Source organism: Podarcis vaucheri, assembly GCF_965113315.1.
Source record: "Podarcis vaucheri genome assembly, chromosome: 2".
In the NCBI taxonomy this organism is placed as follows: Eukaryota; Metazoa; Chordata; class Lepidosauria; order Squamata; family Lacertidae; genus Podarcis; species Podarcis vaucheri.
The window spans coordinates 40,817,871-40,832,577 of record NC_138760.1 but is presented as its reverse complement, the minus strand read 5'-3'; the positions used below and the strand labels follow the sequence as shown (position 1 = coordinate 40,832,577).

At 39.6% G+C, this 14,707-nt stretch overlaps 1 protein-coding gene across 8 annotated transcripts in view; it reads left to right on the top strand.

Moving 5' to 3' along the window:
• JMJD6 (jumonji domain containing 6, arginine demethylase and lysine hydroxylase) overlaps window positions 1-14,707 on the top strand; it is an 87,449-nt gene that overhangs the window by 2,387 nt on the left and 70,355 nt on the right. For 6 of the 8 annotated variants that reach the window (XR_014214697.1, XR_014214698.1, XR_014214699.1 and 3 more), the window contains exons 2-6: window positions 433-821; window positions 2,079-2,365; window positions 5,001-5,136; window positions 6,099-6,237; window positions 6,983-7,110. Coding sequence is in view for 5 of the 8 variants with exons in the window: in XM_082204087.1 (XP_082060213.1) it covers window positions 433-821; window positions 2,079-2,365; window positions 5,001-5,136; window positions 6,099-6,237; window positions 6,983-7,110 (1,079 nt within the window). In the remaining 3 variants the exon portion in view is untranslated. Of the gene's footprint in view, window positions 1-432; window positions 822-2,078; window positions 2,366-5,000; window positions 5,137-6,098; window positions 6,238-6,982; window positions 7,111-8,081; window positions 8,989-10,910; window positions 11,944-14,707 lie in introns of those variants that run through there. The other 2 variants (XM_082204090.1, XM_082204091.1) reach the window with 2 other exon arrangements.

Here is a 14,707-nt window from a genome sequence, read left to right as displayed (position 1 = left end):
CCATTTGAATAGACATGTATATGGTTGCACTGTTAAAGTGTTGTAGAAATTATATTAAAATAATTATTACCATACACAGTGTTTTTCCTTGAGGGTGCCAGTTAAGGACTAGTATCACTTGTATTTCATTAAGCATATCAGATTATCTGGCCATTTAAAAACATATTTTTAAAAGTGTGGATCACATAGTGCTATTACTCAGATGCATTCAGAATAAAATCCACTGCCTATTGGTTGCCTGGATGAGTCTATGTGCTTGTAGAACTAAGGAATATTTTTTGGGTGGCTGCTTAATGTATATTTCTTATTGACTGGTTGATTCAGTATAAGGCTTGCTCTGCACTTGTTCTGTGGATCTTAACATGGTCACTATTATTCTGCAGTATTAAATGTGCATTATCCTGCATTGAGAACACTTTATCCATCTTTCAGGACAATGTGGAAAGGGCAGACGCACTCCATTTGTCAGTGGAAGAATTTATTGAACGTTTTGAGAAGCCTTACAAGCCGGTTGTCCTCTTAAATGCTCAGGCAGGATGGCCAGCTCAAGAGAAATGGACCCTGGAGCGTTTGAAACGCAAATACAGGAACCAGAAATTCAAGTGTGGGGAGGACAATGATGGGTACTCTGTCAAGATGAAAATGAAATATTACATTGAATACATGGAGACCACGCGGGATGACAGTCCCCTCTATATATTCGACAGCAGCTATGGAGAGCACCCGAAGCGTAGAAAACTCTTGGAGGATTACAGGGTGCCTAAGTTTTTCACAGATGACCTGTTCAAGTATGCAGGCGAGAAGAGAAGGCCACCTTACAGGTATAAACTGGTTATTTGATGCCTCAGGATAGAAACAGCAAAGGGCAGTGATTTTTAAACAGATGCACAGTCCATCAGGGGTCCAACATTTTCCATTTTCCCTGCATATACAGCATAGGTGCACCAGAGTTGTTTTTATTTCAGAACTTTCACTAAAAGTTAACAAAAAACATAATAGGGAAGAGCTAATGAGAAATGGAGAGACATAAAAGACCCATATTTTACGGAAATGACCTTGTACTTCCTATGCCAATGCCAGATGTTCCTCCTCACTCCTACTGTCACCCTTTTGGTGACAGTACGCATTTACGCATTTTTGGCTTACATTCTTTGCAGTGCATTTTCCTAAGCTTATATATACTTTTCATAGCTACATCTCAGGGTAATCGGGTTCCTTACTTTTGGGGGGGGGGGTTCCGCAGTTTCACACTTGTACCATGTTAACATATTTCAGTAACAAAATTATGGTACAGATCATTGGTTCCCAAACATGCCCCCCACAGAACTGTGCTAAGTGCTACATAATTTCCAATTGATTTTTTGTTGCTTCTTTTATTTCTTTTACTATATTTTGCTATATTACAATATTTGCATTACATAGAATTCCAAATTGCAGTACAATATGAGAAATAAAATTAAAATGCCCCAGTCTCTTACACCTTCCTTTTTCAAAAGGTATTCTAACTTCTTCATTTGGGTAAAATTGCCTTCTGTCTTGCCTTCTGTAGGCTTTTTTTTGACTATTTACTATTATTATTTATTAGATTTGTACACCGCCCTTTATCCATAGATCTCGGGCAGTTCACATTATGCTGGCATAATCATAATTTGTAATTTAATTTTTATATGCCATCAACCTTTTAATTGCCTTTGTAACATTTCTATGGAGACGTCTCCCCAGGTTCTGGGATAACTCAGCCAGCTGGGTTGAAGAAGGGTTCGTCTTGGATGGGAGGCGGAATAATGCAATTTCTAGTTAAATGAATAGCAGGCTGGGAAAGGCCTCCGGAGAGCTTGGAGAAAGCTGCTGGTTAACCTAGGCAATACTGAACTAGTGGTCTGACTTGTATAGAGCAACGTAATTCTTATCATTCTTTTATCTCTTTGCTTTCATCTCTCCTCAAATACAAACAAAAGATAAAGCAAACTTATCTCAGACTGCTTTGGAAATGGAAAGAAAACACTTGCTTTTGAGAAACACGTTAAGGAAAATAGTGGAGTTGTTTGTAACCCTGCTGGGTTTTTCCCTTTGTTCAGATGGTTTGTGATGGGTCCTCCTCGATCTGGTACAGGCATCCACATTGACCCTTTGGGAACCAGTGCCTGGAATTCCTTAGTCCAAGGATACAAACGCTGGTGCCTCTTCCCTACCAGCACTCCCAGAGAGTTGATCAAAGTGACTCGTGAGGAAGGAGGGAACCAACAAGATGAAGCCATCACTTGGTTCAGGGTAATATATCCAAGGACTCAGCTTCCCACTTGGCCTTCTGAGTTCAAACCCTTGGAAATTGTGCAAAAACCAGGAGAGACTGTCTTTGTACCAGGTAAGGGCTTTTATTAAGTTTTGTGCTGAAGAGAAGTTATAGAAGATACACTTCTGGTGCAGTATCGAAGCCTGGACAGATACAAAACAAAGTGTCATAAGATTCTTCTTCATAGATTCTATTATGTTAGGCTGTGTGTGTTGAGCAAGAAGGATGCATAACAAATGTGATGGGAGGTAATCCTGAAATAATGTATACTTCAGCAAGGCAACCGAGATGGAGATGTGCTAAACCTTTGAAGATTAGGAAGTGGGAGGAAGCCCCTTGAATAATGTCCTTTCAGTGCCAAGCAGATTAACTGGCACAATAGGCGAGATAATTTGTCAGCTTTGAGACTTCCATGGTGAAATGGAAGCAGAAAACGAAAGTGGACTCCACTTGATCTTGCTTCTTAAAATCACTTTTGCGTTGTGTCTCTAACAAAAGGCCTAGCACCTCTTGTCACATCTGTACAAACCTGCATCTCTCCAGAAAAGGTATATGAAGCAGGGAAGCAAACACTTGGACCCTCATTTCAATTGGTTCCTTAGGGAAATAATCTCTCTCCTTCTGCCTCCAACTTTTAATTTCAGAAACTCAGGTACATGGGTATTATGGTCTCTGGCAGGTTGGGGCTGACCCAGTAGCAAATACTGGTTCTGTGATCTGTGGACCAGATCAGGTGTTTGGCTTTTAAATGCACACTTCTAGGACGTGAGCCAGATGTCACATAATAACCAGACTGGAGTAGGCCTCCGTCTCTTGTGTTTGGAGGGTTTTTGGTCAGTTGACAATTGTCTTTGTAGAACTGTTGATTCTGTATCAGAAATATATCACAGTCTTCAGTTAGCATGAGTTGCCTTGTCAGTTTCCCTTATAAACTGTTTTTGTCTTAGGTGCTTATTCCTTTCATAAGAAATGTGTAAATGTAATCAATTGATCATGTCTTTAATTGTAGCTTCATATGTGAGGGAAATTAATATTCTCATCATAAAAAGTCAGATCTTAAAAATAGATCTCTGGTATTTGACACAGAGTTTCTGTGCAACATAGATTACATATTAAGTATGCCACTAACAGTGGAGGAAACAGAATTCCATTCTTCTGTGACTCCTTTGTTCTTTTAAAACCATACTGAAGCAAAACAAAACAGTTTTGTTTAAATACAATGGTTTTATTTAGTTGAAACAATAAGATCCCAAATAAAAACCAACCTATTGTGCTTCCATTTCATTTATCATTTAAAGTTCATTGCGTCTTCTGTCTTACTTGATATATTGATTGGATGCTGGGGCTAACAGCCCAGCCTTCCACAGATTTATTTGGAAGCAAGTCTCACCATGTTTGGTAGGACTTCCAAGTAAGTGAACACTCTAAATCCTATTGAACTCAGTGAGGCGTACTTCCAGGTAAATCTGCAAGGGACTGGACTGCATCACATGTTCTCTCTGTGGAGAACATATAGAGTAGGTCCAGATGAGCCCTAACCATCAACCATGCTGGCTGGGGCTGATGAGATTTGTAGTATAAAATATTTGGAGGACACCAAGTTGGGGAAGGCTGTCCTAGAAGGATGGCTCATCAGGTGAACAGTCCCAGAGTATAAGGAAACCCTTTTATTTCACCCACTGTTTGCTAAGCAGTCCTTTTTCCTCCTCTTATGTAGTGTCATGCTCTGCTGCTCTGAATTTTCTTCATCGATGTCAATCAGGGGTTGATTTGGGGACAAAAATACTCATTTTCATTCCCATATATGGGTTTGCTTTATTTATAAATTTATACCCTGCCTTTCCTCCCAAACTAGGTTGTTTTTTTCCTTTTTCAGTTTGTTTATAATGCAGTAGGGTACTGTTCTTCATTATTGTTTTTATGGTTGTAAGCCTTTGGTCTACATACTTCTTCTCTGTCCTCGGTGTCAAGGAGGAAGATTTTGACATTGTTCAGTTTCACTTATCTCAGCTTGTCCTGTTGTAATGACCAAGGATTGCAGCTTCTAACAGAGTTGGTTGTCGGTTTCAAAACAAGCCAGCTTCAAACCCTGGTTTCTGAAACTCGCTTTTTAAGCTAGTCAGGGTTTTAAGAACATTTTCCTGTTCCAGTGAAAGTAAAATGAAATGCTGCCAAAGTTGCCCTCTTGACTGTGTCTGAGCCACACAACTCATGCACATCATGCTGAACACTGCATGGTTTATCACAATGTGTGAAGATGACCACTATCTAGGAACTGGGGTTGTTTATAAAAGTAGGAAAAGTCTCAGCTTGTTTTTGTTGTCTGCTAAAGCCTGGCCTGAAGTGATTTAGAAAAGACCCCATCCCTGAGTTTCTTGCACATTACAGAATACTTGGGCAGTAGCTTTTGCAGAGGGCCTTGCCGACCTCTCACTACATTTTAGAAAGCTGAAAAAATTCTCCCTTTCCTCACACCTTTAAGGCAGAGGTGGCTGCCATTTTTGACCAAGTTTGTAAACCTTTGTGTTTATCCCAAGACATTATTGGAATGAGTATTGTACAGGAGACATGGGTTTCAAAGATGCTTCTTATACACCTCTGTTTCCAAACATGCTCTTCCCTATTTTCAAGCCTACATTTAAAAATGGCATAGTTAATGTGCTTCCTTCAGTTGGTTGCTTATAACCTTATGTGGTTGCATTTGTAGGTGGCTGGTGGCATGTAGTTCTCAATCTTGACACAACTATTGCTGTCACTCAGAACTTTGCCAGCTGTACAAATTTCCCTGTGGTGTGGCACAAGACAGTAAGGGGAAGACCAAAATTATCAAGAAAATGGTACAGGTGAGAGATGTGATCATTACTTCTGTGGTTTCCCAGATGCTGGCGGTACAAGCTAAATGTTGCTTCCTGAGTACACTTGGGATGATGCTTGACAGAATATCTGAAAGACAGAAGTGATGAAGGTGTAGTTGTTTTTGCATTTTGGAAAAAGGTTGTGGCTTTCTAATAGCAACATCTTGCATGGGGTCCAGAAGGAGAATTAGGCTTCTGGATTTCAAGATTCAATAAGGTGACTCAACTGTGTTTTAAAACATATAGTTTAAGACAGGGAATGCATTTGAACACTTTGTTTAAACTTACAATTACCAACTATCAAATAAAAATGCTAGTTCAGTAGTTGAAATGTATTATCATGGTGAAAAAGGAGCATCAGTTAAAGTTATTCTAGAAACAGATGCATTCTCACTCTGTTGTGAGTACTTATTTCTCAGATTACCTATGTGAGTAGTCTGATCTGGCTTCCCATTGAACTGATCAAAAGGGAAGGCCCATCTAGCCCAATATCCTGTTTCTCATTTTCACCTTTTAGATTCCTTTTGAGATGCTTACAAGCAGGACATATGGGCAAGAGCCCTCTCCTGTTGTTTCCAGCAACTGGTATTTTTGGTGGCAAGCTCAAAGTTGCAATGGTTACACTGACGGGAACCAGCTAGCTTGAACTGTTGAATGAATTTGGATCACATTTAAGCAGCATATTGGGAATTGAGAACATCTGTATCCTATTTCTTATGTTACCTAGATACTGTACATGAGAACCCCAGTCAATATTGTTAAATTACTTTTAATAAACACTCCAAGTTGCACGTAAACACAGACTCCAGAATTGTAGCTGATGCATTTGGCTAGTGAAATAGTCTGCTGTGTCATACGGGCAGGTGCAAAATGTACAATAATGTTGCCATCTGCGTGTATATCCATTAGTTTGTTTGCCAACAAATATTTCTTGAAAATTTGTCTTCAAGGGTCCTAAAACAGGAACATCCTGAGCTGGCTGCACTAGCAGATTCTGTTGACTTACAGGAATCAACAGGCATTGCTTCTGATAGTTCTAGTGATTCGTCCAGCTCTTCAAGTTCCAGTTCGTCAGACTCTGATTCAGAGGTAAGTTACTACATCAGACATGCCACATGTTGTCATGGGTGGGGTTGTATGACAACAGTTATGGAGTGGGGGATGTTGACTTTCAGGTGGTGTGCTTTAGCAAAAATGATTGCATCACTAGTCCTGGTCCTATCTATAAATGGTTTCTATATTCCCCAACCCCTGCAGATGATCTAAAAGGTTTTGATGGTCAGTAGTATCAACAAGTGAATCTTCAGCAAAAGGTGGCAGTGTGGGATGTTCCTGTTCAGGGTCAACCACCACATTTTTCATTTCCCCCCTCTTGAATAGACAGCAACATTCTGTGGGCAGTGAGCACACTCAGTCACCATTGAGCTATGCTTGTTTTTTTCTTCCTTTGTACATGTGATATGCCACTGTAAGATCTAGGGAGTTGAAAAAGTCAGTCTCCAGGCACAGTCCACCAAGGAATACTGAAGTGGCTTAATTTCCAAATCTTGGACCAAAGCCCAACTGATATGGGCCCACCTCCAGGAATGACTAGATTCTAGAGGTGTAGCCATCATGTTCAAAAATGAGACTTAATTGCATTCTACCCCATCTTTGGACATCTAAATAGGAATATAATAGCCTCTTAACAGCTCAGATTCTAGGAGCCTCGTAATCACTTCAGATGTCACCATGAAATAATGCTGTTCCTCAGACAATGTAGACGTTATTACTAATCAGTGATCAGAATTGCTGTTTTGATAGTCAGGATTTATTACTGCCATTTCTTGTTTAGTGTGATTCTAGCTCTGAGACGGAAGGAATGATGCATAGAAGGAAAAAGCGAAGGACATGCAGCATGATGGGGAATGGCGATACAAGCTCCCACGATGACTGCGTGAGCAAAGAGCGCAGCTCCTCCAGGTGACCCAACAAATTATGGAAACTAATCAGATTTGTGGGGCTGGGCTGCTAATTGCAGACAAGGAGAGCATAGGGGAGTTGTCCATAAAGGGAGGCAGCTTCACCATGTGCTTGTAACCCACCTTACCCCACACATCTCCTTTCTCATTTCTAATGCTCTAAACTGGGACTTCTATTTATCAAACGTGGCTAGATTTCTTCACTTTTGATTCATTTTGATTGCTTGTCCAACTCAGAACTCCTAACCTTGAAAATGGTAATGTTGTTGAGGTATAAAAATCCTAGGAGAGAGAATCAGATTCCATGCTTATAGGGGTGTTAAGTGAGACTTGAATAGCTAATCATATCTTGGAAGAGACTTCTCAGGTTTTTTGTAGTTTTTTGTAGCCTTGACTTCATGTATCTCTGGTGTTGTAGATGTTGATGTTCAAATAGTAGGTCAGAGCTTATGCCTGGTAAGTTTCCAATGGTGGGTGGTAGGTAACAAAGGAAAAGAAATGGTGTCTCTTGTACCACTGGGTCATTCTTCAGAGGCAGCAGGTGGACCATACTATCTATTGGTGGATCCTGTTGATATAAAGCTTAGGAGTTTCTGCTTTTAAGACAAAAAAGTGGATCTCTGAAGAGCTGTTGTCCTGCTCTTGGTAAGGCTTGTGGCTGAGGTAAACATCTTAAGATGGCATCTCATCTCTCTTGCTTGTGTGGTTTGAAGGCTAGCAGGATGGGAATTGATGGGTAATTAAAGGCTCTTTCCCAGCTATTTATGTCAGTACTTTTCTCAGATAGTCATATGATTGGCTAGCCACTTCTGATTCTGCTGCAGAAAATGTTGGAGCTACTTCCAAGAAGCTTGAGGTGCATTAGATTCTCTATGAAAAGTTTTTTTTTACTGCCGTCTTACATAAGCTAAAAGATGCATGCCCTGACATGACAGGAAGTTGTGTTTTTATTTTTGTTGTTATTTTTGACAGGATTAGGGAATCTTGTGGAAGCCGTGCTCATCCCTGAAAGATAACAAGACCCATCTAAAGGCAGTTGCAGCCAGCCAACAGTCTTCTATTCTTCCTGTCAGCTGTATGCTTGGAGCTTTCTCAAGTCTTCACCACTCCTTTTTTATTATTTTTTAAATCCAAACTTCTACTTGCCATTACCTGCTGACTTTTTGCTTACTAAAGGAGAAAACTAAAGATTTCTATGTTCTCAAAACTTTCTGCACTCCATCAAACAAGCTTTGTTACACATCAGAAGACAATGCCGCCCTCTGCAAGGCTGTGCTGTGGCTCACAACTCTGTGCAGTCGGCAAAAGAAAAATGGGGAATATCTATTCAAAACGTAATCTTAAAAATAAGCAGGTAGCTCCTGAAAGCCTGTGTCAAGTTCCAACATTGTCATATGTTTACAAGTTGAGTTCTCGTGCACTACAACTGGAGATCATAACTATAACCTCTGCTGCGTGTAACTAGTCAGCAGATCCTTTAACTAGAGCACAAAAAGAGACACTGTGTTAACTGTATCCAACTAAGTACCCTTCTGTTGTGTAAAAAATGATCACCCTGTAAGAAGCACCTTTTTGTAATTCTTAATTTGTTGATGACACCAAACCAACCATGGACTAATAAGATTCGTGAGATATGTAATGTGTGAACCAGCAGTCCATTTCCACAATTACATATGCTTTCTATTTTAAAGAAAAGCTGCTGGATTTTGCAGTAAGTTTGTAAGTTTGCCCCAGAAAAAGTAGGTATGGAAGAAGCTGTAGTTGCCTCTTTTACCTCTCCCTGTGGGAGCTTCTGGAAACATTATATGAAGGTAAAGCTTTTTTATATGGAGTGTATGGAGTCTGAAAAAATACAATAAAAAACCCATTTTATGAAGAACTGCTTCTCTGCAGCCCAGAAACTTCCTACTCGTATCTGCTGTTGTAATATGGCAGGTATTTTTACGTGTGTGTGTTTTGTCTTGAAATAAGATGTGGTTGTGTGTATCTTAAGGTAGCTGTATTCTTTCAGGATATGTTGCTGCTTCAAGGTTTTTTGTTTCATTAATGGAGATGGGTGTTATGTGTTAAGATGGGTCTTGTACCTCCATACACAACAGTCTCTACCCTGAAGGTCTGCAATATAGTGAAAAGATCTGATGTCCAAATAACACTTAAAAGCAAGTTTAATGATTAATTGGGTATGCTTCAAAATTCTCTTCTTGTTTTTCTGCTTACCCCATTACCAGCAACCTAGGGAGAATTCCCATCTACTGGCTGATGCATTGTGAAAGTACTAATTATTCATTTCCAAAATACTACCATATCACTCAGGCAGGGATCCATATATCACTTGCCAGCCTTAACTCCATACTTGCACAAAACTATCATTTTTTGTGAATGCCAACAGTATGTGTTAAAAGGATGGCTGCCTTCTGTATCCCATAACTGTTTTCTTCCAGGCTCTTTTTCCTTAAAACACTTGAGTTAAACTAGCAGACTTGTACCTGATGCTGCTCAGCCAGTGCAGTTAAAATCAGTATCATTTGTAAGGTTCAGTCTACTATCTTGATTCAAAATTGCATCCAAACATTGAGGAGAACCTGATGTCTGAACTCAGTAACCATCATGCAAAGTTTGGTTACAATATCTTAAGAAGGATCCAAATGCATAGCGAACGCACAAACACCTTTCCAAAATTTATAGCAGATGAAAGTAACCAGGTGAAGTTACCTTGCATACCCCTGGATTTTACAACTTCCTGGGAAGCTGTATCTATATAACTTTATGTTCCAATTTTTTGTGGCCTGGTACCCAAGAACTTGTAACTCAGGAGGCAGATGAACAGCAACAGGAAAGGAATTAGGACTAGTATAGATATCTTAACATTGACCAGAACATTTGAAGCAGCCTGAGTCAGCCCAATATTTACTCATTGGCAGCGGCATTTTCAATATCTTGGGCAAAGGTCTTTTCTAGCCTTGCTTCCTGCTATTACGTTGTTTGACAACCGTGGATTGCACCAATAACCTTCGGCATGCCAATCAGAATTTGGCAAAATCTGCCAGTGCTGTTAAAGTATTCCTTGCAACCATGAGGTTTAGAATATTGAAAGTGTATTTGTTTTGCTTTCTGTGTTTAAAAAAGGAGACTTGTGTAATACATTCTGTGTGGCCTTTATACACTAGGTTTGCAGGGAATGTCATCTTTACCTAGAAGTCTTAATTCCTGTTTGTCATACCGGGATGCAGATACATTTGTTCAGCCATGTACATTTATTTAAACTAGGATTACAAACCTTCACTGAGTTGATCAGTGAAATTCATCTGGAAGTTGGGGGCTAAGTATGCTTGGTGGGTGAGGCTGAAGAGCCCTGCCATTTGGGTACAATATGCTAACTTTCTCTGTCTTGTATCAAATATGCCATTAAAACACAAACTTGGGTGGCTTTTTTCTTTGTATCAAAAACTGATGGATATTTGGCATAACTGGTTAAGCCAGTTATATTTTTTTTTAGGAATAGTTACCACAAGCAACTGAACATGTCAGTGTTCAGCTACAATCAATGTCCTTTTTAAATGTATATCTTCCACAAGTGGGATTTGTTCATTTGTAGATGCCATTTGCCTCTGTTACTGTACTAGGGAATATTTTTATTCCAGATCTCCCAAACTGATGGAAAAAACCCACATTAAACTTGGGCTTTCTTTCTTTAAAAAAGTTGTAATTTTATTTATAGGAATGTACATCTTGCATCTGAGTAGCTGGCTAGCTCCTTTCAGTTGCGCCCTTTCAGTGTTGTCATTTTCATTGTTTTGCCAGATGCCAGCTATATTCCTGTTCTGCGGAGTTGAAGCCAGGCAGCTGTCATGCTGGAGGAAAGTAAATTGGTTTTGTTAAGTACCAATCATTCAGATAGCCGTGGGTTGGGAATAAGGATCCTGAATTCTTTACTTGCCCAGGGTTGCAAGCAGAAGTAAATAACTCCAAGTTTCTGGTTTAATGATTCCTTTGTGATGGGGTGACAAGAGTGTGAAGACTGCAATATTGCTTCTAAATAATCCTTGCCGAGAAAATTTACAGCTGATCGTTGTTTAAATCACAACTCTTATTTTAAAGATACTGCTTTTCACAAACTCCCCCCCCTTAATGTGCCTCTTTGAAAACTAATGCAGTGTTTATATTATGCCAGCTGCAGTTAGACCTGAAGTTGCTGCCTAAAAGTCCAATGGCTAATACTTGCCTTTTTTAATAACTATGATACCTAGAAACCTATGAGATTATAATGATCCTAGCCAGGATCATTATTAAACACTAATTAAACAACAGGGGTTTTACAAATCAATATATCTCTAGCTCAGACTTTATTTTCAGGTCCTTAATCCTGTACTGTTATTAGAACATCCTTTTAAAAGGATGCATGTTTTACAGTTACCCATCCGATGAAAAATTTCACTGAGAGCTTGTGATTGCATCAAAGAAAGCCCTGGGTTTATTCGCTCTTCTTGCATATTTCAGTTAAACTGGATCAACCTTTTTTCTGAACAGCTTTCAGCAACAGCCATTTCTTACTTGGGGAACTGTGCTAAAACCTTTTATTTCTCGAATTCCTAATGACTGTGTCATTGTGTTGAGGATACCTGAGAAGCCCTTAGACTAGAGCTCGATTCTTCCCTTTTGTGAGGGACGAAGTTTCTGGACTGTTTCAGCAACATTTAAAGTGCCACCTCCGCTAACAACTTGTTAAGTCTAATCATTTAATGGAACCAGGGTGGGAGTGCTCTGAATTGTTCTCTGAATGATTTTCATGTTTTTCATTTTTAAATTTTTAAAAATAAAGCCTTATTTTCCATTACTTCACTTGTACTTAGCTTTCATCTAAACATTGGGTGATAATCTTTTTCCTTATGTGCAGTAACTAACTTGCAGTGTCACAATTTGTAGGATTCTGAAATACTTGATGCAGTGCAGCATGCTAACTAGAATATATCTTCTGCTAGAGCTTCAACTTCTTACTGAATTTGTATCCTGATTACTGCCTTGCATTTTCTAGGAAATGCTTTAGATATTATTGTACCCTTCTGCATAGAGGAAATCAGAAGCCCAATGTGACTTTGTGCTTCTGCAATACATACATTTGAAAGCAACAGTGAATTGGCCTTTAGTTTTGTGTAGCCTCGATAAGGATATCAGAGACAGAACAGATTGCCTTTAATTAACTTGTAGCTTTCGGTTAAGCCATATCAGACAAATTAAACATAAGTTTGATATGGCTTAACTGGAAGTTACAACATCCTTTACTTAGCCAGAGCAACCGCATAGATCTGAAAAGAAGTTGTGACTCTCTGCTTCGCTCTCTCTGCATGCTAGGCAGTGTGCTACTTACTCAGTGCTAGGCTATAGTTATGCGGCTGAGAGGAATTAGCTATGTTTTACTAGAAAACTCATCAATAGTAAAAAAGGGAATAGTCTATTATCATAGAATTGTACAGGTGGAAGGTCCCCTGGGGTCATCTCGTTCAACCGCCTACAATGCAAGAATCTCAACTAGATCACATGGCAGATGGCCATATAACCTCTGCAATTATATTGTAGGAATTTATTTTTAGGAGACTTTAATTAGTTACCAGAGTTTGATCTGGAAGCTCTTACAAAGCTTTCCAATCATCTTTTTGTTGACCTTGGTCTTTCTCTGGATTTAGAGTGCAATCGGAACAAATGTGGTTATGGTTTAAACAAGTTTCACACAATTTCTTACAAACATTTAAAACCATAAAGTCACACAAATATTGAAAAGAAGAAACACAAGGCATTTCTTAAACAGTAGAGATTTAAGGTAGCAGTTCTTACCTGTCACCCCAGAGTCCCATATGCACCCACAGCTTTGGTGGTCCAAATCCAAAAGAATCACGGCCATCATGCTTTTGCCCCTTTTTATATAGTTCTTAAACCTTGGGTTCCATATAAGGTGGCTGCCTCAAACATAATGCCCCTCTGATTCTCCCTCTTTCTCCACATGTGACTTTGACCTACACTGCAGAATTCCAGTAGCCTTTCCCACCATGAGCTCATCCCAGTTATGTGTTCACCTAGTCTTGCTGAGATTTCTGAAAATAATACAATTCCCTGTTATGATCCTTTAAAGTATTCACCAGATGTCCCAATCAAAACCCTAAACATTTAACACACTTTCCTGCCTATGTTTTGGATCTGTTTGAGGTTGCAAGTGTTCACAGAATACCTCTATCCCTTGTTCTATTTGCTTTACTGTCCACAAGTTCCTCTTTTCCCAAACTTGCTCCAGCTTAATATACCAGTGTATCAACGTGGTCAATTTTTATGAGACCCCATATCCTTGATGGGTCTAGTATTCACTTCTACTTTTTTCTAATTCCGTTAGGTGCATTCAGCAATGAACAATGTTTGCCTCCTGTGAAGCCCACTGTAAAATTTGGCCTTTCCTGTTTCTGCCAGCAGCTATGAATAATACTCCATTTAACTTCAAGACAGCAGTCTGATAGTTGAATGGTGGTCGCAGGGTCCTACAATAGCCAGCCCAGGAAATGGCTGAAGCTGTGATCCAAGTATACATGGTTACTAGAAAGTAAGCCCCATTGAACTCTGTAGGAAGCAACCTACATCAGTTTCTTAAGACTTTGCAAATTCTTACAATTCTGTGGTACAGGATTTAGATTCTTGAACCTGAACAACAGCTTATTTGCAGCTTTGCCTTTATCTTCATGGTCTCCCTCTGCAGCATTGGTGGGGAAAGATTTTCACTGTCCTTCTGGTAGACTCCCTTTTGTATGGTACCATCTTGTTTGCGGGATTTGCATTGGCTGTCAGTCTGCTACCAGGCACTTTCCCCTTATATACTACATTCTGTAGGAGAGTTTGTCTTTAAAAGTTCCAGAGGTACCAAAAGTCAACCCCACAGTAACTCAGACCAGGGCTTTCAGTATAGCTGCCCCTATTCTACAGAGCAGCATTCCTGCTAAGATAATGGCAGGTGCCCACTATGTATGATTTCTAGAAACAACTCATACCACTTTTGTTTCTGCAAGCCTTTTCAGCTAATTGAAAAGTTACCTGCCTTAGGTGTTCATTTTGTGATTTTAAACCTACACTGGGTCGTTCTTTTCTGCCTTTTAAGGACATGGCTGTAGGCCACCTGGCACCATGTATGTGGAAGGCAATTTCCTAATTATCAAATAATCATAATAGCGAGAAGGGAAGGGGGATTTTCTCTCCCACTTCAGATGTTCAACTGATTTGCTCTGTTACCATGCCATGGTTTAGTTGTGCATTGGCTATCCAAACACACTGGTTGTTTACAAATTAGGTTGACATGTCTTTGTGCATTGGAAATAGTGCTAGCACTCAACTATCCTTTCCTACCTTGTTTTTCTCAATAAGGTCCATTCCATTCTACAGCGATTGAGTCTGCGTATCGCCACCATAGTTGCAGTTGTCCTTGCTGTCAATTTCCTGCTTAGATATTTGTTTGGAGGACTACCCTTTTCCAGTAGAGGGCAGCAAACTGCTGAAATTAGCTAAGTGTTCTGTAGAAGAGCTTGGTCTCTTGAAAATTAGACACCGTTTGATTAAGAACTGGCCTT